We start from the raw sequence: 25,051 nt of genomic DNA, 5'->3' as shown, positions 1-25,051 counted from the left end.
AACAGTGACAGTTATGTAGAAAGCATTTCTAGATTTGTAATCTTAATTGCCAGCAAAAGGTTTCATTAAATTGCACTGTAGGAATTGATTTGCGATGGGCAATTTAAATGGGCTATAATCTTACAGAGGAAAATTAGACATTGCAGACTCATGGAAGAATACAGCCTGAACATTCAGGCCTCTGATAGATTTGCAAACGGTGGGAGGGGGTGGGTTCATATGTAAGCTTTTTGAAAGAAATCTAATTGCATCCTATTGTAACCTCCAAGGACTCTAAGCAGCAGCCTTTGTGTTGCCTCTTTTAAATAGGCATATCCATGCTTATTGACTACAATAGCCAATACCTTGCTACAACCTAGTTCTCCAAACCCAATACAGCAACTTCAAAGTAATAAACAAAAAAAATTGGTGTGGCTCATACTTATATCAGTGTATAAAAATATTGTTGCAGCATTATTTTAACTTCATCTTATTAAGCTGTCAGATTATCTGATGATTTCTCATATAGCCCAGGACTTTAGACAAATTTATCACACCTGGCACTCTATAGATGAATGCTAATGACACTATGATATGGTTTATTTTTCAAAGTTTGCGGAAGAGAATTACTGTGTGCCTGCTATTGATGATTCATATGAAGCAATGGCTGAGAAAACTGAGCGTCTTTTCCCTGACAATATAAGAAGAGCCTGGCCCTTAAGCAGCTTTATCAAGTAGCAGTGGCCCCCAAGGTTCAAGAAGCAGTCTGTGATCTTCAAGCATAACATGACATTCCTCAGCACCCTTTTATTATTCTGTCTCTAAGCACAGGCCCAGACTGAGGAGGGCAAAAGAGGGCACATGTCCCAGGAGGCAGGTAAGGGAGTGGCAAAATGGCAGCGTAGGAGATAGGAGCACTGCAGCACACACTTAGTGACTCTTTACATTCCGGCCAAGTTCCACATATTAGAAGAGGTGGGGGGTCATCCACCCATCTCTTCTAGAAGGAAGCTCAACCCATCTGGAATGTAAGGAGTCACTGAAAGTATGCTGTAACTGTGCCGTGCCTCTCCCAACTTTCCCATGCCATCTTGTCATCAGGGCCTGACTCTTCCTCCTAGATGTTCCCGCTGGCTTCCACTATTTTAAAAAGCAGAGATGGGTGGCAATAGAAAGTTCTGCCTGCTCCTTGCCCACTCCAGCAAGAAGAGGAAGGCATGAAGCTGGAAGACAGGGCATGAGTTTGCAGACTTCCTTCTTTTGGTGGTGGCAGTAGCACGGAAGGCGAATGGGAGAAATACTTTCTCCCTTTGTCGCTGCTCCACTGCCACCAAGAGAAGGAAGCCTGCATGGGACACAAAGGGCAGAAAGACGTTTTGCCCCCTGCCCTTGCTGGTGTTGCTGTACCCAAGAGAAGGAATCCTGGCACAGATTATGATGGCACAAACCTGCAGGAGAGGGAACAGAAGTGCAGGCTTTTGCCCCATACAGCAAAATTTGTTGATCTGACACTAAGTATTTGAATGAACCAAGAGACAGACAAATACACTGCTCCACTAGCCATGATGATGTGGTGGCGTCTGCACCCTTTATAAGCTGTGAGGACTGAGTTCTGGGCAATGGAGCAAGCTTCCCTCTTCCCAGCGTATCTTGTTCACTCATTTATTTATTTTAGAACTAGTTCCTTGGGAACCTTGGGGTACACAATGAGCACATGCGGCAGTCCTTTCACCAGGCACCTGCTTCTGTGTCTCAGTGCCCATCACAGCCAAGCTTTGTCCAAAAGCCAGCACCCATCTCTGCATTGCTAGTACAGTATTATAAATTATTCTGGGAAATTGAGATGAATTAAAACATTTATTGAACCAACAGTGATACAGAGAAAAGCAAATGGATACATCCCTTCTTACCCGCTTCTAGGAAAGATGGGGCTGGGAAATTGCACAGATGGGTCTCCTAGGCTTTCTACAGCTATGCAGCTTTCCCCAATATCACTCAAGGACAAAAAGAACAAAATAGGTTAGCATGGGGGCTAACTATCTATTCTCCACTACAGCCCTCATCACATGTCATGGGTACATATTGAACCTGAGCATCACACCAGAGGCCACAGGCGTTTGGATGCCTTGCATTTCGTTTGGAATTCAGAAAACTAATGGTCTGAAACAAATAGCACTTAACCTGCTGCATCTAAAGATGTGGTTAGACACAGTGGACTGTAAAAGCACAGTTTAAAGTTCTACACAGCTGCTATAGATGAAGGTAGCCTGCTTCCTAGTTGAGATCCGCCACTGGGAGCACATGCTTTGGTGCTTTGTCTGTGAACATTTCGAAGTGGTACTACTGCATTGTGAAGCCCTTAGGAAACTTGTGCCCATCTCACCTAACAAACTTCAACCTCTACATTCAGACAAGAGCTTCCTCTTCCCACTGTGTGCCAAATATGAACACAGATGCAGATATTGATCATGCTGGTCCCTTATTAAGGAGTTTCCTTTTCATGTGCTCCATGGGACAGAGTCCCTGAAAGCCTGATGAGAAGCATGTGATATGGCCTTGAACTCAGCTGAGTTTCAGCCCCTAATATCAAGCCAATATTGAGTATTTTTAATTTTAAATCTTTTCAAAATTTTCTGGTTTTTAACTAGAATTGCTGCTGTACATCTTACTTTTCAAAACAGTGAATCCTTAGGATAGGGTAAGACAAAAGCCTACCCATTAAATACAACTTTTCATCACCTAACCCATTTTTCACCAAAAGTTATCTTAAAATATGCCAATGATGGGGAGTGTCACTAGTGTTAGGGAATCAGAAACTGCTCCTAGAGTTACTGGTAAGTATTTAGATCCTTCCCTTGAGATAATAATAATAATAATAAACCCTCAGATACTTAGCTAAAGCTAAGCAAAGCAAATAGTTATCACTATTCCCCTGATGGTTTGAGCATTCCTCGTAAAGTGTAAACCTCAGAAAGTCACAAAAGATTTTAGCCTTACAGCTTTTTAATAATAATAATAATAGAAGAGAAAGGGAGCAACTCTATTCAAATTCTCAAGTGAGAAACATGAGACTGCAATGCTTCCCTAAGGCATGCACACCCTTTATTAAAGTTCTGACTACCCCCATTGTCATCACAGGGTATATTCAGATGAACCTAGAACAAAGTAAATGCTTGCAACACTTTTTCCACGCTGTGCCTATGCATGCAAAATGTAAAATGAATACATTTCTTAGGCATGTCAAACACTCTGCTATCTATTATTCTCTGATACTTCAGAAGGAGGCTTTCTCCTTGCTTTAACGGGGAAATGCTGAAAAAATTCTAAGCCATACAAATCATAATGCATAGTTATCACAATCAGCCTAAGCTCAGCCGACAAAGGAGTAGTTAACATTCAGGTATCAACTCAAAAAAAAGACACACACAAAAAATCCCTAGGCTCCAGAACAATGACATTTTAATGTCATCATTTCAGGCTATTGTCTGGGCCAGATTATGCTTTCCAAGATTCATATGTATAGGAAGCAGCTTGGGGAATAAAGCACTATTGTATTACGAGAGTGAGGATTGTCCTTGTGACAATCTAATTCTAGACTGGTACGGGAAATCCTAAAAATCTGCCAGATCTCCTATATTTAAAGTCTAAAGGACACACAGTGCAATCCTGTGCATAACTGTGCATTCAGCGAAATGTACCTCCCAGATAAGTCCACACAGGATTGCAGCCTTATGTCTCTTGTTATTAGCATAGAAGCAGCTTCCCATCTAAAACTAGTAGTAGTGAATGATAATGAATTTGAGGAGCAGGGCATTAGGCTGTATTCCATATCCCATCAGAGGAAAGCTCTATAGGGATTTTACTATGAAAGAATGCCTTTCATTAATGTTGTGGTTATACAGGTGCATAGGATTGCAGCCTTTTTGTGTTAAGTCACAAGCCTTTAGACACAACAAATACAGGCATGAGGAAACTCCCTAGGTGTGTTTGTGTGGAATCTGCATTCTGCACATGTGCTGTGGCTGAACCAGTCTCTTCCATATTATTCATACCAGATGCTTCTTTCTAAGCTAAGCACCTGGCTCTAAAAACAAGCTAAGGTAATAAAAATGATACCTTAAGAACTAAATCATTTCTACCTGTCCTAGATTTGCTAGTCATTACCCCCTGGCTCTGCCTACTATTAACTCTCCTGCTTTCTGACTCAGCAGCAGCAATGGACACCGTGCATTACTGTAAAATGTACCACATGCTAAAACTGCCAAATATTTAAGCAGGGAACTTAAGAATAAAAGCAAGAAGAAATGCAGCAACCTGAATTAAGCAATAAGAATAGCTCAGAAATCACCAAGAAGCAAGACCCTAAAAAATTAAATATGTATCAAGCAGACATGTATAACCTCCACACACTAGTCTCTTTTGTCCCCTAGTTCCAACAAAGCCCTAAAGGAAGATGAGCCACACAGGGTGTCTTAACAGCTGAGTGACTTTTCTCTGACCTCACAGTATGATTATCAAAACAGGTATAGGGCATCTTCAGTTTCCCACAGATTTCAGGGAACAGTTACTATAGAGCTCTAGAGCCATACACATCCTAGGATGTAATATTGTGGTCTGTTAGGTTACACCATATGTAAAGTTTGCTTGGAGCTATGTAGCACCTATTTGCATGGTACTGACCTATTCCCTTGAAAATGCTACGGGAAGCCAACAAACTGGTGAATTTTGCTGTATGACGTCTAAGAAGTACAACCAGGCTACACAAAGAAAGAAATCTTTATATCAGATGCCTAGTTAGGCAGACTCTAAAATGGGGACAGAATAAAAATGCTAGTAAGAAAAAGAAAAACAGCCAGTGCATACATATTTGCTCCAATAGTGCTATCTCTATTCATAAAATTAGTCTCAGCGATGACAACTTTAAACGAGAACAGCTGCCCAAGTCTGGGTCCAGCACCCTATCTTACTGCACCTCATTACAGCTCTAACGGCAGAGACTCATTCACATACCCCTCAGAATTTATTTATTATTCACAGAATTCATTCAGTCACGCATCCCCAAATTTCAAACCCAGTTTTCAAATCAGATTTTAAAACGTGAGCTCTCTCTCCTTAGGATTCCTGTGCTACACGCATCAACCTTTCATAAAACTTCACACCTTCCACCCTCCAATACGGCAAATGTTGGAGAATATAGGAGGTGAATGGCAGGGAAAGCCCTTTCCGAGCCTGCAGAGGAGAGGGTGTTGCGGGCAGGCCCCTCCCACATTCGCGGGAGCTTCCCTTTCCCCCGCGAGAGTTGGGGAATCCCTGGGCGTGCCTGCAACCCAGCCCGCCAATTGGCGGGCGGGGGAGGCACGGCCTAGGCTACTTAAGGCCAGGCACGCCTAGGGACCACCCTCTTTTCCCCCTCGCCCAGCAGCTGAGCGGTTTTGGTTTTTACAGCTGAAGATTTTTTTTTGTTTTATTTTTGCCGAGCAGTTTTATTCCTAGCGTGACTGTTTGCAACATAGCGAGGCGAGGACCCGCATTGTTTTCGCTCCCTGTTGGCCAGCCGCCCGTGCAGTTTACCCAAAATCGCTGTGCCGCAGCATGGTGCCGGCGGCCAGGGCGAGGAAGCACAGGGGTCTAAAAAAAAAAAAAGGAGCTTACCTGGTCCGTAGCGGCGGATTCGGCGCAGGCACAACGTCCAGCGGAAGGATGTTACGTGCGATATGTTGGTCAAAATATGAAGCACCCCTTTTTTCGGCCGCCTATTCCATCACATTCTTTGGCGCTCTGCACATTGGGGAGGTAGTCTGCGAACGCGGGACGGCTCACTCTCAGAGAGGCATACTATTAAGTGATCTGTCCCTGTCCGAGTCCGAGCTAATTGTCCAGGTGCGGAGCTCTAAGACAGACCAGCTCGGTAAGGGTGCTCTTCTACGGTTATCGGCCGTACAGGGTAGTGGACCCTGTCCCGTAAGAGATACGAGGCGTTTCCTCTATTTGAGACCCAATGGCCCCGACCCATTTCTTATACATGCGGACGGGTCACTCTTGGCCAGACACCAGTTCACGCGCGTGCTGCGCACTGCACTAGCAGCTTGCGGATTTCCCGCTGCGGAATTTGCAGCCCACTCCTTTCGGATCGGGGCCGCTACCACCGCAGTGCACTTAGGGCTCTCCACTGAGAGGATCAAGGATCTTGGGAGGTGGAAATCTAATGCGTACAGAGCTTACATCAGAAAGAACCTATGAATCGCAGCGGTAATCCTGACCTTGGTTTTTCCGTTTATTTTCCTTTCAGAATCCAAGAAGGTGCGCATCTGGTTGGTGGGCCACAGCATAGTGTATTGGGCCAAGAACCGTGCTATGAGTTCCGGAATGGGGCATAATTTGAACCTGCCTTCGAATGTTGAGCTGGCTTGGATTGCGCGTAGAGGGATGCGCTGGAGCGAATTCCAACCAGTGGTGATGGCGAGAGCTGCCGCCGCCGGGCCGCCCGATGCATTAATAATTCAGTTAGGGGGAAATGATTTGGCGTACCGCAAAGCTATCGATTTGAGATGGAGCATTTTTGACGATTTGACGGATTTGATGGCAGTTTATCCAAACATTACCATCTTGTGGTCCTCGCTGCTTGAGAGGAGGACATGGAGGGATTGTTTGAGCCCGGTGGGAATCAATAAAGCAAGAAAGGCTTTGGAGCGGGCTGTGGAGCGTAGAGTGGCGGATCTGGGCAGGTGCGTCATAGGTCACCCAGGCATCCAGTACAGCAATGAGGCCCTCTACAGATGGGATGGCGTGCATCTGTCAGATGCAGGAAATGACATTTGGTTGGGGGACATCATAGCAGGGATTAGGGCTTGGTTACGGGCTTGAAGATATTGGCGGCGAGCTTTGCTCGTGTGGCGGTTAGGCATTGGCATGGGGCAATTGTTATGCAAATGGAGGAGGGGAAGGAAGCGCCATCACCTTCCCCCAAGGAGAAGGGGTAGTCCGGTAGAGGACTCCCAGGGGGGGCGTGGGCTTGTCCGAAGCCTGGAGAGGTAGGGCCTCCGGCACGCCCCCGAGCGGTGACACCCGGGGGATCCTAGTTGGCGTACTTCAACAGGACTCCCGCGGTTTGTGTTCAACCCTTCCCGGTCACCATGCCGGGTAGTCGATAGAAGCCAATGCCTAAGGCCAATACCTTCAATTCCGTAATCAATAAAGTTGTGGCCTTTTATGCCTATTAACCTTAAACAATGTGTCTGAGTCTTCATTTCATATGGGGGAGGAAACTTGCCGCGCAACTGTCTTGCTCTAAACTGCCCCAGGCAAACTTTAAGAGCAACAGCAGAAAATCAGCAGAATTATTTCTGTAAGTATATCTCCAAAGTTAACACCAGAATCCAAACAAGTCATACATGAGGCTCCACATAACCACAGCGATACTGTTTGTGTTACTGTTGCTATTATTAAAATTTATGGACTGCTTTCTATATCCAAGGACCCCAAAGCAGTCTACAGAATAAAATCACAACACTAAAATGTTTAAAACTTATGAAATCAAATAAGCAGCCAGATGGACAGGGTATAAATATTTATTATTATGATGTTGTTGTTGTTGTTGTTGTTGTTGTTGTTATTCACATGTAAATAAAATCAACAGCAACTAAAAAACCATGCCAGAGATATCTGTGTTGGTTCCTATCATCAACACACACCTTCCATTTAGCCATTACTGAGGATTGAGGCCTCTGGAGCAGTATTCAGTGTGACACAACACTGATCTGGAAAGAGAAATTATGCATGCAAGGAAATGTCTTAGGCGCATTCAAAGCTCTATGGATCCCAGTAAAGGAATCTGCTTAGGTCTGTAACAAGAATATGGGAGCAATTTGTGTTGTTCTCATATTAATGACTTGCAGAATCCAGGATGTCCATAACCATAAGATAAACTTTATTAACTATTTACAGAACAAGGAGTCTCTGTTAAAGGAAGCCATAGTTTCTCTATTTCTGAATCACTTCCTACCCGGAGGCTCATCTGATTCACTAAAGCACAACCCATTTAAATTGATAGTGTCCTCACACAATACACTGACTAATCCAAATTAATCTAAATAGCTGCAAGGAGAAAAGGACATTTAAGAGATGTTTTACTGAATGCAGGTGCCAGTTCTGTCCATGGTGCTATTTTTATGCAAAGCAGCATACTCTTGAGCTTTCAGCAAACACAGGAACCAAGTGTCTCAGAATTTAGCAAGAGCTGAAAAACTGCACCTGCACAATGGAGGCAGGTGGAATTACAGAGCTGGTTCGTAAATGTTTGCTTTTTGTTATTATTCTGATAAAATCTTTTTAAAATTGCAAAGCTCTTGTACAGTGTCTTTGCCTTATGTCTGTGAGCATCCTAATAAAAAATGAATTAGAGAAACCAGTGGCAGCAAATGCAATACACCTCACATTCTAATCAAAGCCCTTTCACATTATTGCTGAAGTTAACTTTTGAACAACAAATGGGAAAAACCAAGAAGAAGCAAAACTCCTTGCACAACACAGAACAAGTGTGGAATTTTTAGCCTTAGTATTACAAAAAGCATATATTAATGTGAAATATGATGAACAGATAATGTTATGACCATTATTATACTGAACTATGCAAACTAAAATAAGAATAATCATCTCATCTCCAGGGTGTAAAGAAAGGAAGGAAGCTACAGTATTCCTTTCCCATATTCAGCACTGCATGATTGACTTGGCATATTAATGTAGGGGTTGATGTGCACTTTTTTCTCTAAAGCATAAGATATTGATCTCTGCCACAGGCAGGATACCAAAGCAGATGGACCACTGGTCTCATCTGCTCTGTCAAATCTTATCAACATAGTGTTAATCTCCAAAAGGAAAGAAAAAGAACAAGATCACAGTTCCATGATCAGAGGAGCCCAGACTGAAATTTTTCATAGTGTTTCCCTGCCCTCCCCCACTTTTACTACCAGAATATCAGAGAGGAGCATATGTCACTTTTAGACAAGGCTCAGCATAGAGAAATGGTCATAGTGTCATGCCACCACCAGGAAAAAGTGATGAGTTCCTTATAAAGTAAATTGAGCTGATCATCTTTAAATATTGTTACTCAACAGAGAGTTAGATTACATTATGCATGAAGATTTGTAACATTGCTTATTTCCACAAATACTCTTTCGAAGAATGGCTGCACAAGTTCATATGACTGCCACATATGGAATGTCATACGAACTGTCTTACATCCTCTCCAATACATTGCTTAAGATACTTTGTTTATGTAACTGTATCTGAATGCCATCTATAAATTAACTTAAAAGAATAATCTTATGTAGGTTGACAAGGGTCTTAAAGGGTTTTTTGCTCATAAATTGTTCCAGTCAGCCTCTTCTGTTTTGATATCTAGGTCTATTTCCCCATAATTGTTTGGTTGCTGAACATTGTCCAGCAGTAAGGTCACTAAAGATTTTGTACAAAATTGACAGGATCTTTTTAGAATGTTCATTCGTATTCAAAATTAAATTTTCAAAGGGCGTCAATGGCCAAAGGGCCTGAGACTTAAGTGTTGAGCTTGAAATAAAATGTACAATTTGATGGATAAGTAGCCAATTCACATTGCATCCTCTCATATTTTCTATAATTTGTTCTGCTGTGAGGGTGCTGTCGTTTTCATAAAAATTAGCTAATATATATAAGACTTTTTTCTTTCTATTTCTTGCCAATTCGATTTCTGTCAGGCATGTAGAAGGAAGGGTGCTATCCAAAGATATTAATGGTGATATATAGATAGAGCTAATTTGGGGGTCTAAATTTGTCAAATCTTTAATTTTGCTTTTGCGATTTTTGCAATTTCTTGCCATTTCTTAAGGGTTTCCACTGAAATACATATAGGTAAATTCTGAAACAGAAATAAAAACTTTGAAAGTACCATATTCTTAGCTGATGCAACTCTACCCATCCATGACAAAAATGCCTTACACCAAGTTTTGATATTCTTATTAGTGACAAAAATTGTAAAGTTGTGTCCAAGATTTTGTATTCCCAAGTACTTAATATGATGTGGGCAAAGGCTGAAGCAGTTGTGGCGGGCCTCGCAGCTTCCTCTGGCCGTGTGACGTCATATGTGCATGTCGTGCACATGACATGCACACACACTGAGCACTCCCAAAGTTGAGGAGAACCCATACCCATGCCAGATGCTGACCCCGCTAGCTTTGGCGTTACCAGCAGCTGAGTGCCAAGTCCCTTTGGACATGCTGATTGGTGGGTTTGACTCTAATTGCTTTTCCAAATGGGTTACTGGCAAGACAATAAGGGATTTCCATTTTAACTCATTTCATACTCTTCTCCTTTTCATTGGGTTGCTCAGCCCATTCACATTAACACCCAAGGTTACATTTTGGACAAGTGCTTTTTATTTTTAACGTTGGTTCCCATAAAAAATTATTTTGGTTGCCACATATGCAAAAATTGTTTTGTCCCAGTTCCAATATTTGTTTTCATTATAGCTTGAGCAAAAATTCAGTAGATTTCATTTTTAAAAATTATTTTCAGTGTGGCATAAGTGGAAATTGTTTAGTCTCCATTCCATTCCCTGCTCCCCCATATGGAGCCTCTCAGGAGAGACTCAATGTGGATCTTAATTAAGGGCCTGCAGATAGCGAGTGTATGAACGGAATGAGCAAAATCACATTTAACTCTTTCCCCACCCCCACTTTTACAACATTCAAACAGATCAACTTATTGCAATGTTAAGAAACGGTATGCACTTTCACCATCTCTTCTAGCAACTGCAAGCAAGGGTTGCAGCATAAAATGCAGGTTATAGCAATAAAAATGAAAAAGTCCAAGACAGGTTACAGGAGAACGTTGTCCCTGCTTTCCAAGCAGATTCTTGAGTTTCTTATAACTACAATCCATCTTGAGGCATCAGCCAAAGTAACAGCAGGTTCTGCATGCAGCTCAAAAGGCAAACTGGCAAAAGTCCAGAGAAACAAACATTGAGGTATGTCTAAACTTGCAAACTGAACACTGGTGATACAGCTCTGCTCAGGGACTAACAAAATTAAGCCTTCTTCATAAGGCGTAATTCCAAGTAATCTGAAGTTCTTCATCACAGTGTTGCAGCAATACAAATAATGTATGCTTGAAACTGTGGCAGCCATGGGAGCGAACTTGGAGATTAAGTATAACATTTTGTAACAAAAGAAATAAGGAAAGGAGACAAGAAACCAGAAGGATAGAAGACTCCAAGCAGCAATCGAAAACAACCTATTCGTTTTTTGTGTTTCCAAGCACATTGTGCAACTAAAATGCTGATTATTATCCGCAAGCCATTGTATGGTTGTTGGCTCTTGAAAAAGAAAATAATGTGAAGATAATGAGTTCCTTACAGTGAGAGGCACAAGCATTTTGCTCATAAAAACCTGAATATTAAGCTTTCACCTTAACACATTTAAACAACCTTTAAAATATGTACAAGCAGCTTATTAATTTTACAGCAAGATGGTAAATCCAAAACCTGGAAAGAAGAAAAAGAGAAATCTCAAATATAAAAGCTGAGCTCTTCCAATGATATAGGTAATTACTACAAAAGGGCACTATTAAACTGTCAGAATTCTATTTGAATTTAACCCAGTCAATGATCATCTCTCTCTCTCTCTCTCTCTCTCTCTCTCTCTCTCTCACACACACACACACACACACACACACACACTGAATAGGACAAGATCAGGAGTAAACCTGCAAGGCTTCATCAATGTCATGTTGATTTACACAAGCCTTAAGCAAGACCCATTATTTCAACACATTTAAATCACTCGAGCACTACAAGAGTTTGATAGCCGAGTATTAGAATGACTCACAACAAGAGTTTTCTGCTCACAGCAGGCCTGTAGCATACATGCTTCATAATTGCTAGCTTATTCTTTGCATGTTAGGGGCAGATTTGAATTTAGAAGAGTGTTTAAGTCCCACAGCCTAGTCATGCATTGCATTACTATGCTGCAGAAATGACTCAGTCAATATGGACAGAGTCTGCGCAGGAGACAGTAAGACTGAACTATGCTCCATCTATTCTAACATAGTATGTTCCTGGCCACTGTCCTTAATCTAAAATTCATTGAAGAGGCAAACTGACCAGAGTACCTCACTGGCCACACAAACTACATGCAAACAGCTCGTGCTATGGGAGAAATAATCGAAAAGATATTTCTGTTGCACTGTTAAAATAGGCACGGATATGTAAAACTCAATGTGCTATTGCAGTCATGTCATGCTTGTGGGACTCTCATAGACACCTGGTTGGCCACTGTGAAAAAGGAATGCTAGACTCCATAGGCCTTTGGTCTCATCCAGCAGGGCTTTTCTTATGAGATAAGAACCCCATAATTTATTGTGTCTAATCATGTGCTACTCTTACAACATTAATTCAGCCAATCTAATCATACCTTAAGAAACATGAGAACTAAACATTCTAGTTAGTACTTCTTGGACCACTTAATCTATGAAATTTGCTTTGATTGATGGTGAGGAAGTGGTAAGGTACCTCCAATCTACTTGATGATACAGAAGTAACTACGCAAAGAATGGGTACCCAAAAATCACACACACACACAAATCAATGGTGTTACTAGGAAAGAAGAAAAGTCCCTATGCATCAATTAGATTAAATCATGAAAAAACTTTAAAATGCCTTTTAATGCACATTTAATTAGTTTAATTAAATGTTTGTTTCGCTTATGCTCAAATTCAGTGGAAATCTGGAGAAAGGACATAGCTGTAAACTTTTCCCTTTTCTTGCGAGGAATCCTATTCGGAATAAGGGAAATTCCCTTTAAAAAAGGGAAACATTGACAGCTATGAGAAAGGAAGAAGGTGGAGAGGTCAAGGGAATTCTGCAAAAAAACAATCTGGAGTAAGAAGCCATCAATTTCTGCTCCAACCAATGCAGCATGCAGCACTGTTTCCATTCTGCTGCAGTTCAGCTTCTAACAAGCACTACATTATTGTGCTTGCTGTTCACTGTGGCTGAATTTTATGTAATTAAGCTATTATTACATTCATTTGAAAACAAATACCATTAATTTCAGTGCAAAGGAAACAATGCAAATTGGGGGAAGGGAACATGAATTACGGTATTTATCATTTGCAAACTGAAAACAACAGCGAAGACCAGTCATATGTACCAGTCGCTGGATTGATTTCCTCTCCAGACATGGGATGAATTAAGTGTACACCAGCAATTTCTGCTACCATTTCAGTCAGACATCTCTGACATCCCTAGCCTGGAGCTGCTTTTAAAAGAATACACTCTTAAATCAGTTCTGCCTTAAGTGATTGTGCACTAACTCAATGAAACTAATGGCATAACCAGGCATATCAAAACTACTGGGCAAATTTATGCTTAAGTTTAAAACAAACAACAGTTCACCTCAAAATGCGAACCAAGTAACATTTATTAATAACAAAAAGAAACATTTTGACAATACCCCACCCCCTGGCACTCTTTTCAAATCAATGCACGTCTATGAAATTCTGAATAAGAAACTTAACAAGGAAAGGAATCAATCCAAGAGAAATCTATACTATTGTGTCACAGAAAATTGACGTCTTGCATCTACACTGGTTAAATAGATTCTTACTGAACCAAACAATGCTGCTTGTTCTTCCAGCAATTTTTATGTGGTTTATTGTGGCTTCCAGGAAGTTTTTCTCAGTTAAAAACAACAACTATGATGCAGCAACCCTAAACATGCTTACTGGGAAGAAAACCCCTATTGACTGTAGTGGAACTTACTTTTTATTAACATGCATAGGATTGCACAGTTAATTTATGGCTCCTCCCTGAAACCAGTAACCTACAGGCCCCAAAAATTATGTAATGCTATCAGTAGCAAAAACTTATTTTTTTGCCCATAAGAATAATTCTACTGATTCCAGCAGATCTATTCAAATGGTTATTAATTTTTAACTTTCAAATGGAAAGTTAACCAGGATTTAGGCATGTAATTCATACCAAAGCCATTAAAAATTGTATGGCTAAATCCAGTTCAACTGTGAACATGATTAGTGTCAATCCCATTTTAATTCTGTCTGGAAACTAATAAATCAATGAAAAGCTTCCCTTCTACCACTACAACTCAGGGGTGGGGGGGCAGGAGCAGACCCCAATTTTCTACAGCTTTCTGAAGGCCAATCTATAACAACAAAGCTAGATGAGATCAAGCTGGAGATCAGGGCTAAGAATACTAATTAAATTCAACACCCACAGAATGTGGTTATGAAAAAAAGCATATTAAGGGCTGAGTCTCAAACATATTCATGGGGTAGTGTTCCTCTTTCCATTCCAATTTGCACAGGCAATGTATGTTACAGAAAAGAAACCACAAAGAACATGGGCACATTATTTTCTTTCCCTCTATAAAGGTGGCTAAACCTTTGCAGTCTCCTAGCACAGTTTTCTTACAGACAGAAAACAGGAGCATGTGCTAATTTAACACCATTTCTTTCTTATTTATTCATGTAGGAGACCAATTTATTTCCAATGAACAAATCTGTTCCAATAATTAATTATTAATGTTAGACAGCCGTCAAATACACAACATCTCTGGATGAGTATCTTGCAAAGAGGCAGGCAGGTAGCACACATTCAGCCCAAGGATTGTGGTCCAAAGTGCTTCTTTCTATAATCCTAAATATGTTTCACTGAAGTTTCTGACCCACATCCTTTTCCCTGGAAAATTCAGCCAGGAAGGAAATGTAATAATACCCAATTCCTTGTGTTGTTTTGCAAACACAAGTAAGAGAGAGATCACCCAAGCGTGAAGAGTCATTAAAATAGATCTTACATATATCATTATAAATTTAATAATCTCCATGACGGCTAGAGTTCAAGTTAAAATGAATGTCAGCTAAGCATGACCAATTGATGTTATCCCAGCTGCCACCGAGCCTCACTTGGGGTTATATTATACTTTCAGAGGCCCCATTTTACATGTGCACCAAACACCCAGAGCCAAGAGCAGATGGAAGATGTAGGCCTCCATACTTATCAGAGTTTCAGTCAAAACCGCATATTAATATTAGTAAACCAGCTCTACAGTATCTTAGTGTCAAGAACACCAAATGTTTGTCTCATAGAGCGCAAGCTTTGTATACAGCAGGGCTTTAAAATATATTAAAGGCCTCTAGAAATCAAGTCGATAAGGGGAATTTTCTTTCAGTGTCTATTGATTGTTATTTCCACCTCCGAATGGGGTTGTGAAAATGGGAGAATGAAGGGTCCTTGTCGCCTTCAGCTGATATAGCAAACAGGAGAGAGGGAGGGAGAGAGATTCTTTGGGGAAGGCTCCCTAAGCAAACAACTGCATTTTCATCTTGTTGAGAGAGAGAGAGGGAGAGAGAGAGAGAGCTATCCAAGCTGGTTTTATTTCCAGTGGAAAGTAAGTTTTATTCTTCAACAGACTCAGCAAAAGAAAATCAAGACACATAATCCTTCTTGTTTCACTGTATTGCTGGCATTACTGAAAAGGAGAAGTAAAGCTTGACGCTCAGTTTACAGCTCAGGCATATTTCAACAATTTTCTCAAAGCGATGCATTTAAGTCACAATGAAAAAAAGGGATCTCCAGAGGAACCAGAATACATTAGTGCACCACCAACTAATCCCTGTGGACTTATGTAGCAACAACACATCACAATTTGAACCAGTAAAATAAGTTTAAAATTCAGTTGCTCACTACTTTCAATTACTACTAATGAATGACAACACGATATTGGATATAGAGTCACATGTCAATGAATATCCCAAGGCATAGTTTTCATCAAACTCTTGCTGGCCAATGAAAAGCATACAATTATATAAGTATACTGTCACTTTTCTCAAACACATGACACACCAGGAAACATATAGAGACCATCTTGCAAATCCACGGGTACCAAATATTCCATTAAGGTTGCAATCCAACACTCACTTACCTGGGAGTAAATCCTACTGAAGATGGAAGAACTTACTCCTATGTAAATGTGCATAGGATTGCGCTACATGACTATTCATTTAAGATCTTACATAGAAAACAGACCTTTATGCATTTTTATTTTTTTAAAAAAACCCAGCACCCACCAACAAATGAAATAGTAAGTTAGCTTCATCTTCCTCACTAGTGTCGCCACGTGACAGCAGACTCATTATAATAACGTATCCTTCTTCCTGCTTCTTATTTTCCTATTGCTCTTTCAAAAACAGCTAGATGCTTCCCAGTTCTTTGCTGCTCCCTTACCACTCAGTGCCAGCCAATTAAACTAGATCTATGTTCAACCTAAGAAAGCTCATCCACCACCAGCTACAACACTGAAAATCTGCGCTGAATACAAAAATTGTAAGTGGCATTTGAACTCCCTGAATCATGCTCAGCAATTTAAGCACAAAATGCCAGTGGTGAAGTCTTGTCACTTACTCTTTTTTGATCTTCCAGTCCATGTGTCACAGGCTTTCTTTTCTGATGCTGGCTAGACTCTGATCCAGATTCCATTTCCCAGTAACAAATATCCCGCGTGTCTCCTGAAGCTTTTTCCTCAAAATCCACAGTATGAATAAGAAAACATTAATGTGAAACGAAAAATAGAGAGAACCTTCAAATCTCTTCCTTGTTTTTTATAATCCTTTCAGATCTCTGGTTTGCCATCTCTGCTAATTATTTTAACAGACAAGCACTGTAAGCCCTTTATTCCCTATTTTAGCTCAGATGTAGAAATCCATTGATGTGCGTTATAGGGAGTTGGCAGAGCTGAATCCATATTTAACAGTCTGTGCCACATCATTGCTTCACCAGCATCTTCCTTGTTGCTCCACCAGCATTCTTGGCATGGATAATATATGTGTCAATAAAGGTGTAAATGTGCATTTAATCCACTGTGTTGATATTATCAGCATCCCTCTCCTAGGCCACCTTCCTCCCATAAATCAGTGTAAACACTTCACAATGATAATTGCCTTTTGCAAATCTAGCAAGTGTAAATTACATAAAATCATCCATGCAACGGTGTCGTCGTCATCGTCTTCTTCCACACAAGCAAAGGCCTAAAAGGGGGAAAACACATATTTTATCTGTTTGACAAATGAAAGGATCTTTATTACATTAGCAGCTAAAATGTGTGATAAAATCAGAGCTTTGCACATATAATACTTCTTATGCACATGGCTAAGAACACACTGTTGCTAAAATAATGGGTAAAATGTAGTATCAGATGTGCTGACTTGTGCAACAGGGCATCCCTTTCCTCTCCTCTCCCCTGAATTCCCCTCTAAAATCTGCTCCAAAGTGTGCCCAACTCTCAGAAGCAGTTTTTTTTTGGGGGGTACATAGGGGACTGCAGGGGGAAAGAGAGGAAGAGGAAGTCCCACTGCATGAGTGAAAGTCAATTCTCCTCACATATATATACAACTGGATGTCTCCCAATATGTAGGTCCTCCTTATTTTGGCATTTAATTTAACAGAAATGAAATCAATGTTGCTTTACAAGAGTAGTTTAATGTGCTCCAACATTCTTTCTATATACTTTTACTGTCATCTAAATTTCTTTCTCTGTTTCAGCCATCTGTGAAAGGCACATGGAAAGCAATAACATATTTTGTATAATAATCACCAGGTAAGTTAATGTTCAAGACTTTACAGTTCCTGGCTCTACCTCTGCAACAAAGAAGTCCAAGAAAGACACAAACACATTACCCATAAGCCAAATGAACTATTGTTACTCAGTGAAATAAAAACAAAGTTACCATCATCTAAAAACTGTATTTTTAAACAACTCATTCCCTACTCTAATTTTAAAAAATGATTAGTTGAGACCCTGCAGTATATAATAATGTGTCACCTTGAAGGAAAATCTGAAAGGCCAAATTGTAATATTTATTTAGGTGGGGTGCCTTGGTGTCTAATTGGTTCTTTAGCTAAACACAAAAATGAAAATGGCTCCCATAAGGAATTATTTACAAAGAAGTCTAGATAAAGAGCAACAAAGGAACTAGAACAACAGTCTCTTTCTTTGCCATACAATTACAATTCAACTCTACTGTCACTGTCCACCTGTCAAACTTTGCCTGCAGGGGAAATATGGCTCCAGCCCCCCTGACAGATTCAGTTCCCCACCCCTTTTCTACCAAGTGGTTGTCATAATTTTACCAGTCTTCTACATCTCTTCAGAAATCTCCAAGGAAGCAGTAATCTAGTAAAATTCTCCGCAGCTCTTGGATACACATACAGGTTGTCTGTATTTACTCTGAAGGAACTGCTCTTTATGAGTCACTGATTTATTCTGTATAGTTCATTCACTCTTTCTCAATCTACATAACACAGGGCTACAACTAATCCCTATATTGCTGGTCACACTTATATTGTTTCCCCATCCTCACTACTCACTATTCACTACTAATCAGTTATTTGAGGCAGGGTTAGCGAAACACATAATGAAGGCCACAGAACAACATGGGTAACCTTGCCTAAGCATTATGAATTCTTCCCATAGGCCTGTCATTTGTTGAATGTATCTAGTTCTAGCAAGCAACTACCATATATAGACTACTACAGCACTGTTCATGCCATCTGACTGAATACACTCAGCTGAAAAGAGAATGTGGCAGAAAGATTCTGTCCCATGCACATTGTTGCTCATATAAACAGACCAAATGTGTTTCCAAAAACAGCAAGCTTGTAAGCTTGTCCTTGTGGATCTGGACCCTGCTTTTCAGGTTCCTTGATCCTGCATGCAGAGAATTCATTTGTATTTACACTGAGCGGCTCAATGCACAGAATTCTGCTCCCATACTGCCCCCTCCTTCCATTGGGTGCAATCAGCTTACCCAGAGTGATGTGTCAACAATGGTTAGGTGCAACAGGAATAGAACCCCTTCTGACTTCTAACATAACTTTTAAAGGTTTCCATGCTTTAGAAGTTATGTTAGAAATAACCCACTGTCTTCAGATTATTGGTGTTTGAAACTATAGGACATATTTACAGGGCCTTTTTATTAAACACTGGAATGGTAAGAGCATGTTATATAAATCAGCATTTAATACGGAGATAGTTCTAGCGCCAAAATACTGTTGGTGAGACAAATTTCTATTTATGATTAAATATCACACCACTGATACACTGTTAGTGTATTTCACCTCCTCTTTATTTTAATTATCGCAACTATTGCTTCTATTCATGACCTACAGGATAAGTGACATGCTTGTGCAATTGCAACTTTGAATATTTCGTTTGTCTGTTATCATGGGGAAAACAGGTTTCCATGGTAAAGTTTTTAAAAAAGTTTTTCAAAAACCACTAAAACTCAAATGTAAAAAAAAGAATGGCAAATGTTGGCATGTGCAGCTTTTTGCTCCCAGAAGCACTATTGCATGCTGGCTTATTGCTGACCAGGAGCAGCAGGACTGAATGAACCAGCAGATGCACCGATAAATCTGAAGCCCTGCCATACACCCTGCCCATCAACCGCACTGACTGGGGATCAATGAAACTGCTGGGCTTTGGCTGCACTAGCTTCAGGCTGGCACAGTGGAAAGGCCTGGATTGGAACCATCACTGGTAAAACCTATGGGCAGCCCAGCTATGCCCCGAAAGACCACACTTCAAAGGTTTGTGCCAGTTACTGCTGCCGAGTAAACTGATGGTAGTAGCTTCCACTTGTGCTTTTGGTGAGCCTAGTTGTGACCTGCATGGTGGCAGACCTCCCACTGTCAGAGCCTGGTGGAGCTGAGTGGATGTAAACCTCTCCTCCTCATTCAGCTCCCTTCCACAGCACATCAGATTGAGTGGTAGGATTTGCTCCACTCACCAAACCTAATGAAACCCCTTCTACACAACTAGCAAATGTTATGGAAGTGGGCTTCATCCAGTTGTGACTCTGAACCTCCACTCATGCGAAGCAGGGCACCCAGTTTTTGCCAATGACTTCCTAATCATGGCGGCTCCCCATGGCTATTGAAAGCTGCCCCTGAAAGTTAGATGACCCTCTGGAACAGTATCACTATGGTATTGAAGACTGAAGCAGGGAGGACTGGTGAATATCAGGTATCTTGCCTTCTGAGGTTGCAAGGACTTCCCACTAGTACAAGGCAAACATTGGACACAACCCCATTTGTCACCCTATCTGGAAAGGAGCTATACGTTAGGATCGCTGTGGGAAATACCAGCACCACACAGTGATGAAGCTGCATGCTCCAGCACTGGAGGCAGAGAGCAGGCGGGGGTGTGGCACGTTGCCCACGGGGGCATGGTGTGCGTCCTGGGGGCCTGGCATCTGGCGCATTGGGGGGTGTACAGCACATGTCGGGGGGGTGGCCGCAATGGTACCCCCTCCCCAGTGGTGCCGGGGGTGGTGCGCTCCCCCCGTTCCTCCGCCAGTGGCACCACGCCAGTGTCTACTACAGCCAATGCATCATGCATGGAAATAAATGTGTAAGTGGCTGCCCCCATTTCCTCAGATGTGTCTACACAGACATATGCACACATATTTTATTTGCACACTACATGCTTTCTTTTTTAAAAAAAAAAGTGGTGGTGCAAAATCAACATTTCCCATAGCAAGGTTTTCTGGCAGCGATATATACATGTAGCAAGATGGCAGCGTATTGTTTTATCTTAACTGCATTATTACAGGCACAAGCTTACTTTGTGGAAAAATTACTAAAACAATGGAGAAAAACTTTTTTTCGCCCTTCAGTGATTTCACCATGATGTGGCACACGAGACTGCATCAGTCACATCACGTTATACCATGCTGCAATAGCATGACATAACCAGTGCAAGTAAGGACAGTGTGAACGATCCTCTGAAGCAGAAAAAGTGCAATCTCTCCCTCAATGTCCCTTTGTATTAAAATTTCCAGAATTTTTTTTATTACTTCTACACCCTTCAGATTAATCCCAGGACATGCATGAGTAGAAATTGGACTTTGCAGGAAAGCCTTAGGGTGATGCTCACAGCCCTTTGTACAAAAAATAAATCTATGGAGTTGAAAAACTTTTTTAAAAAAACTTTTACTACAAACTGGGACTGGGGAGAGGGATCCATAGCTAAATGATTTTAAAAGACCCCAAATATTTGCAATATACACAGTGATTTGTTTTATCTCCCCAGGAAACAAAGTTTGCTTTGTTAATGCTGTAAGAGGTTAGTTTGGCGTGCTAAAGATTGGTGAAGAGGAAAATCAAAGAGAAATGAATGGCACTTCAAACAAAATTTTGACTATTTCAAGTAAGACCGCCTTTCTATCTCCATCAAAAGCAACAATTTGATGTCACATCACCCCTATATTTTTATGTCATCAACTTACTAGAGCCTCTCATTTGTGATGGTCAAAGGAGTTTTCCTCCATTTTATCCCTATCTCATATGTTAAGCTGAAAAACTGACTGACCCAAGAACAACTAGTTGAACTTAGGTTTCCCTAGTCAAGAAATCTATCCACTATGTCACATTAGCCCTAAATACAAATCTGAAATGTTGGGTATCGCACAAAAATATATTGAGGATAGATAATAAAAACCTGCAAATGTGTTCAAGTGAAGCACCAGATGCTCTACAAGTTGAGCAAGATTGATCCGTATAGGAACTTTTCTGGTTCCCAATTAAAAGCTATACTTAGAATATATCTGCATTTCAGAGGTTGGGTGCAAATCATAGCACACTTCTGATTCCCACCAGCCATCAATACCAGGTCATTCAAACCCTGCTAGTACATAGCAACTGGTCACTGCAGACTCCATACAGGTGGTAGAAAGCTGTAGCTTGCCAGGGATAAAAGGCATATCCTTTAAAGGTAAAGGGACCCCTGACCATTAGGTCCAGTTGTGGCTTACTCTGAGGTTGCAGGGCTCTTCTCACTTTATTGGCTGAGGGAGCCGGCGTACAGCTTCCGGGTCATGTGGCCAGCATGACTAAGCCGCTTCTGGCGCACGGAAACGCTGTTTACCTTCCCGCCGGAGCGGTACCTATTTATCTACTTGCACTTCGACGTGCTTTCAAACTGCTAGGTTGGCAGGAGCAGGGACCAAGCAACGGGAGCTCACCCTGTCACAGGGATTTGAACCGCTGACCTTCTGATCAGCAAGTCCTACGCTCTGTGGTTTAACCCACAGCGCCACCCACGTCCTGGCCGTTTCCCTTAGAAAGCTCCCAAATTTCTTTTTGGCTGACAGCATACTACTCCAGGAACACAGACAGTTGTTGTACCATACACTAATAGAGTGCTACAGGGTCAGGAATCAACAACCACATTGGCAGAGGCTACCCGGTACATTCATGAACTTTCCAAGTACACAGAGGACCACGTGAGCTCTCTCTCTCTCTCTCTCTCTCTCTCTCTCTCTCTCATTCTCTTTGGCCTAGAATCCTAACAGTCAAACAATACAGTCTACCCCCTGAAGCAAAAAAGAATTAAAAATACCGTATTTTTTGCTCTATAAGACTCACTTTTTCCCTCCTAAAAAGAAAGGGGAAATGTGTGTGCGTCTTATGGAGCGAATGCAGGCTGCGCAGCTATCCCAGAAGCCAGAACAAGAAGAGGGATTGCTGCTTTCACGGTGCAGCGATCCCTCTTGCTGTTCTGGCTTCTGAGATTCAGAATATTTTTTTTCTTGTTTTCCTCCTCCAAAAACTAGGTGCGTCTTGTGGTCTGGTGCGTCTTATGGAGCGAAAAATACAGTAACCTTGTCTATTTCAAGTTAGAATAACCTTTCAAGAGATTTCAGCCTAAAAATATAATGTTCGGATGATTAGCAACTAGAAAAAGAGGAAATGTACTAGTATGCCCTTCTATCATAAACCTTCTTAAAATGCTGTAGAATCAAGAATCAGTATAACATTAAATACAACAAAGAGACAAAAACCAAGATAAATCATCTTCCTTTAGGTTAAAAATGAGCCTGTTTTTGTATAGATGCCTCAAACAGGAGCCAACTATGGGCAGTGCATTCTCCCTCCCTCCCTCCCCGCCTAGTCCCCATCATTCAGTAATATGCCTTTATGTGCAAAGCAAGAGTTCAGACAGGATGCTTATACGAACCTGTGTTAGGTGAACTTGAGAATGTGCTCTTGCATTAGTCCAGCATTCTTTACAAGAATCCCAACAACCAGCAGGCACTAGCTGGTCCAGCAGAAATAGTCCAGTGGTGTACCAAAGAACCACCACAATTCACCTCCTGCCAAACCTTGACATAGCAATCTTGCCTGCTAAACAATACTTAGTAGAAGGTATCTAGGAAAAAATTATCCAGGCCTTCTCTCTTGACTAACGTTATAAAAACAAATAAACACACGCCTTATAGGATTCAGAGACCATGCTTAATTGGCTGGATGCTCTTTTCACAAATACACAAAACTAATAGCCAACCTGGGTAAAAGAAACCAGGACTGGCATACAGGAGCTACCGAGCTCCAGAAACATCGATGAACCAGCCTTCCCGTTAACACTCATTTACCTTCTTGTGCCAAGGGAGGAAGGCAAAAGGGTACCAGTTCTCCCCTCACCTTTGCCTGCAAGGCGAAGACAGGCAGAGGGAGGCAAAGAAGCGCCACCAGCTCCGCGGCGGGCAGGAATGGAGATGATACAAGCCGAGGAGGAGCTGCTGCTCCAAGCACCCGGCGCCTCCCGAGCTACCGCGCGCACCATCTACCTCGCTGGCGCTGACGACTGCTCGGCTGCCTGGCTGGCTCCTTCGGAAGCCCCGCTCAGCTCCTTCTCCCCGGCGAGGCGGCGGCTGTTGTTGCCCTTTTCACGCAGGGAGCAGCAGCCCCAGCTGAGGAAACGCCGGCAGCCAGGAGCTGCGCCTGTCCCTGCGCCCCGCCTCCTCTTCTTCCCGCCACCTCCTCTTCGCGCCTGACGGGGAGCGGCCGAGGACGGCGCTTCTGGGCACTTGGGGAGGCTGCCCCGCCACTTCCACGGGAGCTCACGAGCGCAGCCGGAGCCTAGTTTCCTGCGCTGCTCGGGGAGGGGTACTTAGTATTTTATTAATAATAGGAATAATACTAACAGTAGTAGTAGTAGTAGTAGTAGTAGTAGTAGTAGTAGTAGTAGTATCCCTCATCTGGGAAGCGGGGCAGCAGGCAGCAGATGGGACTGACAGCAGGTTGCTTTGCCAGAGACCGCCAACAAACCGCGCGCGAGGGCTGCCCGTCTCGCTCGCAGCCCCTGCTGGGAAGCGACCCACCCACCGCTTTCCCTCAAGCCACGGCTTAAAACTTTCGCATTCTTCCGCAAGAGCCGGCAAAGAGAGCCTCTCCGGGGACTAGAAGCCGAGCCTTACCTGCGTCTCCGGGCTCGCGTTCCTCCAGAGATGTTCCCTCAGTCACCCTCTCTTTGCCCCGCCGCTGCGCCCCTGGAGCCTCCATAACCCCCGGGGTGACGAGGGCCACTATCCTTCCGCGGGGAGCGGGGGCGCTCTTTTAGAGCCGAGGCTGCCGGTGGGGCGGGGGGGTCGCTCCTTACTCTTCCCGGTTACCTTAGCAACCAGCTAGCCAACCAGCCCAACCCTCTGGGTGCGCACGTGCGCGCACGGCGGCCAATGGCGAGGGAGCGGGGCGCACTCCGGTAATTGAAGAGCCACTTTCAAGTCAGAGGAGGAGGATCTGGGAAACGCGCGTGCCGGCGAAGGATGGAAGGGTGTCGAGGGCGCTGCTGCGGGGCTGCGATGGGTGAAGGGAAGGCGCATATAGGGAAAGAGGTTGCTTTCTCCAAGGGAGGAAATAAGTTACTCTCAGCTAAAGGCGGGTATCCTCAGGAGTAAGTCCCGCCGAACTCTGCGTAACTTGCTTCCCTCAGTAAATACGCGCGGGGAAATCGAGGAGGGGGTGGCTGCCGGGTGCGGCAACCAAATTAAAGAAGGATTTGTTTTTCTTTTACTGTAATTTTATTGGTAGCTTATTTTTGCTTGGGGACTGAGGAGGAGCAGCGCGTAGGCGTCGGAAAGGTGTACCGATCGAGGTATAAGGAAAAGAAGTAATGAGTTTTTACGCACCCGATCAAAGCAACTACGGGGCAGCCTCTTACTTGGCAGGAGTCACTCTTTCGAACCA

General features: G+C 42.5%; 1 protein-coding gene across 2 annotated transcripts in view; it reads right to left on the bottom strand.

Annotated features, from left to right (window-relative positions):
• NAV2 (neuron navigator 2) overlaps positions 1-23,759 on the bottom strand; it is a 555,491-nt gene extending 531,732 nt beyond the window's left edge. The window contains exons 1-2 of one of the 2 annotated variants that reach the window (XM_083748518.1): positions 23,458-23,759; positions 16,430-17,052 (exon numbers count right to left, since the gene is read on the bottom strand). In XM_083748518.1, coding sequence (XP_083604644.1) covers positions 16,430-16,504 — 75 coding nt within the window. In that variant the 5' untranslated portion in view covers positions 16,505-17,052; positions 23,458-23,759. Of the gene's footprint in view, positions 1-16,429; positions 17,053-23,457 lie in introns of those variants that run through there. The other variant, XM_083748520.1, reaches the window with a different exon arrangement.
• Between the last annotated feature and the right edge of the window lie 1,292 nt (positions 23,760-25,051).

Source organism: Podarcis gaigeae (assembly GCF_964106915.1).
Source record: "Podarcis gaigeae genome assembly, chromosome: 1".
In the NCBI taxonomy this organism is placed as follows: domain Eukaryota; kingdom Metazoa; phylum Chordata; class Lepidosauria; order Squamata; family Lacertidae; genus Podarcis; species Podarcis gaigeae.
Note: the sequence above shows the minus strand (reverse complement) of the source record. Positions and strands in the feature narration are given on the sequence as shown.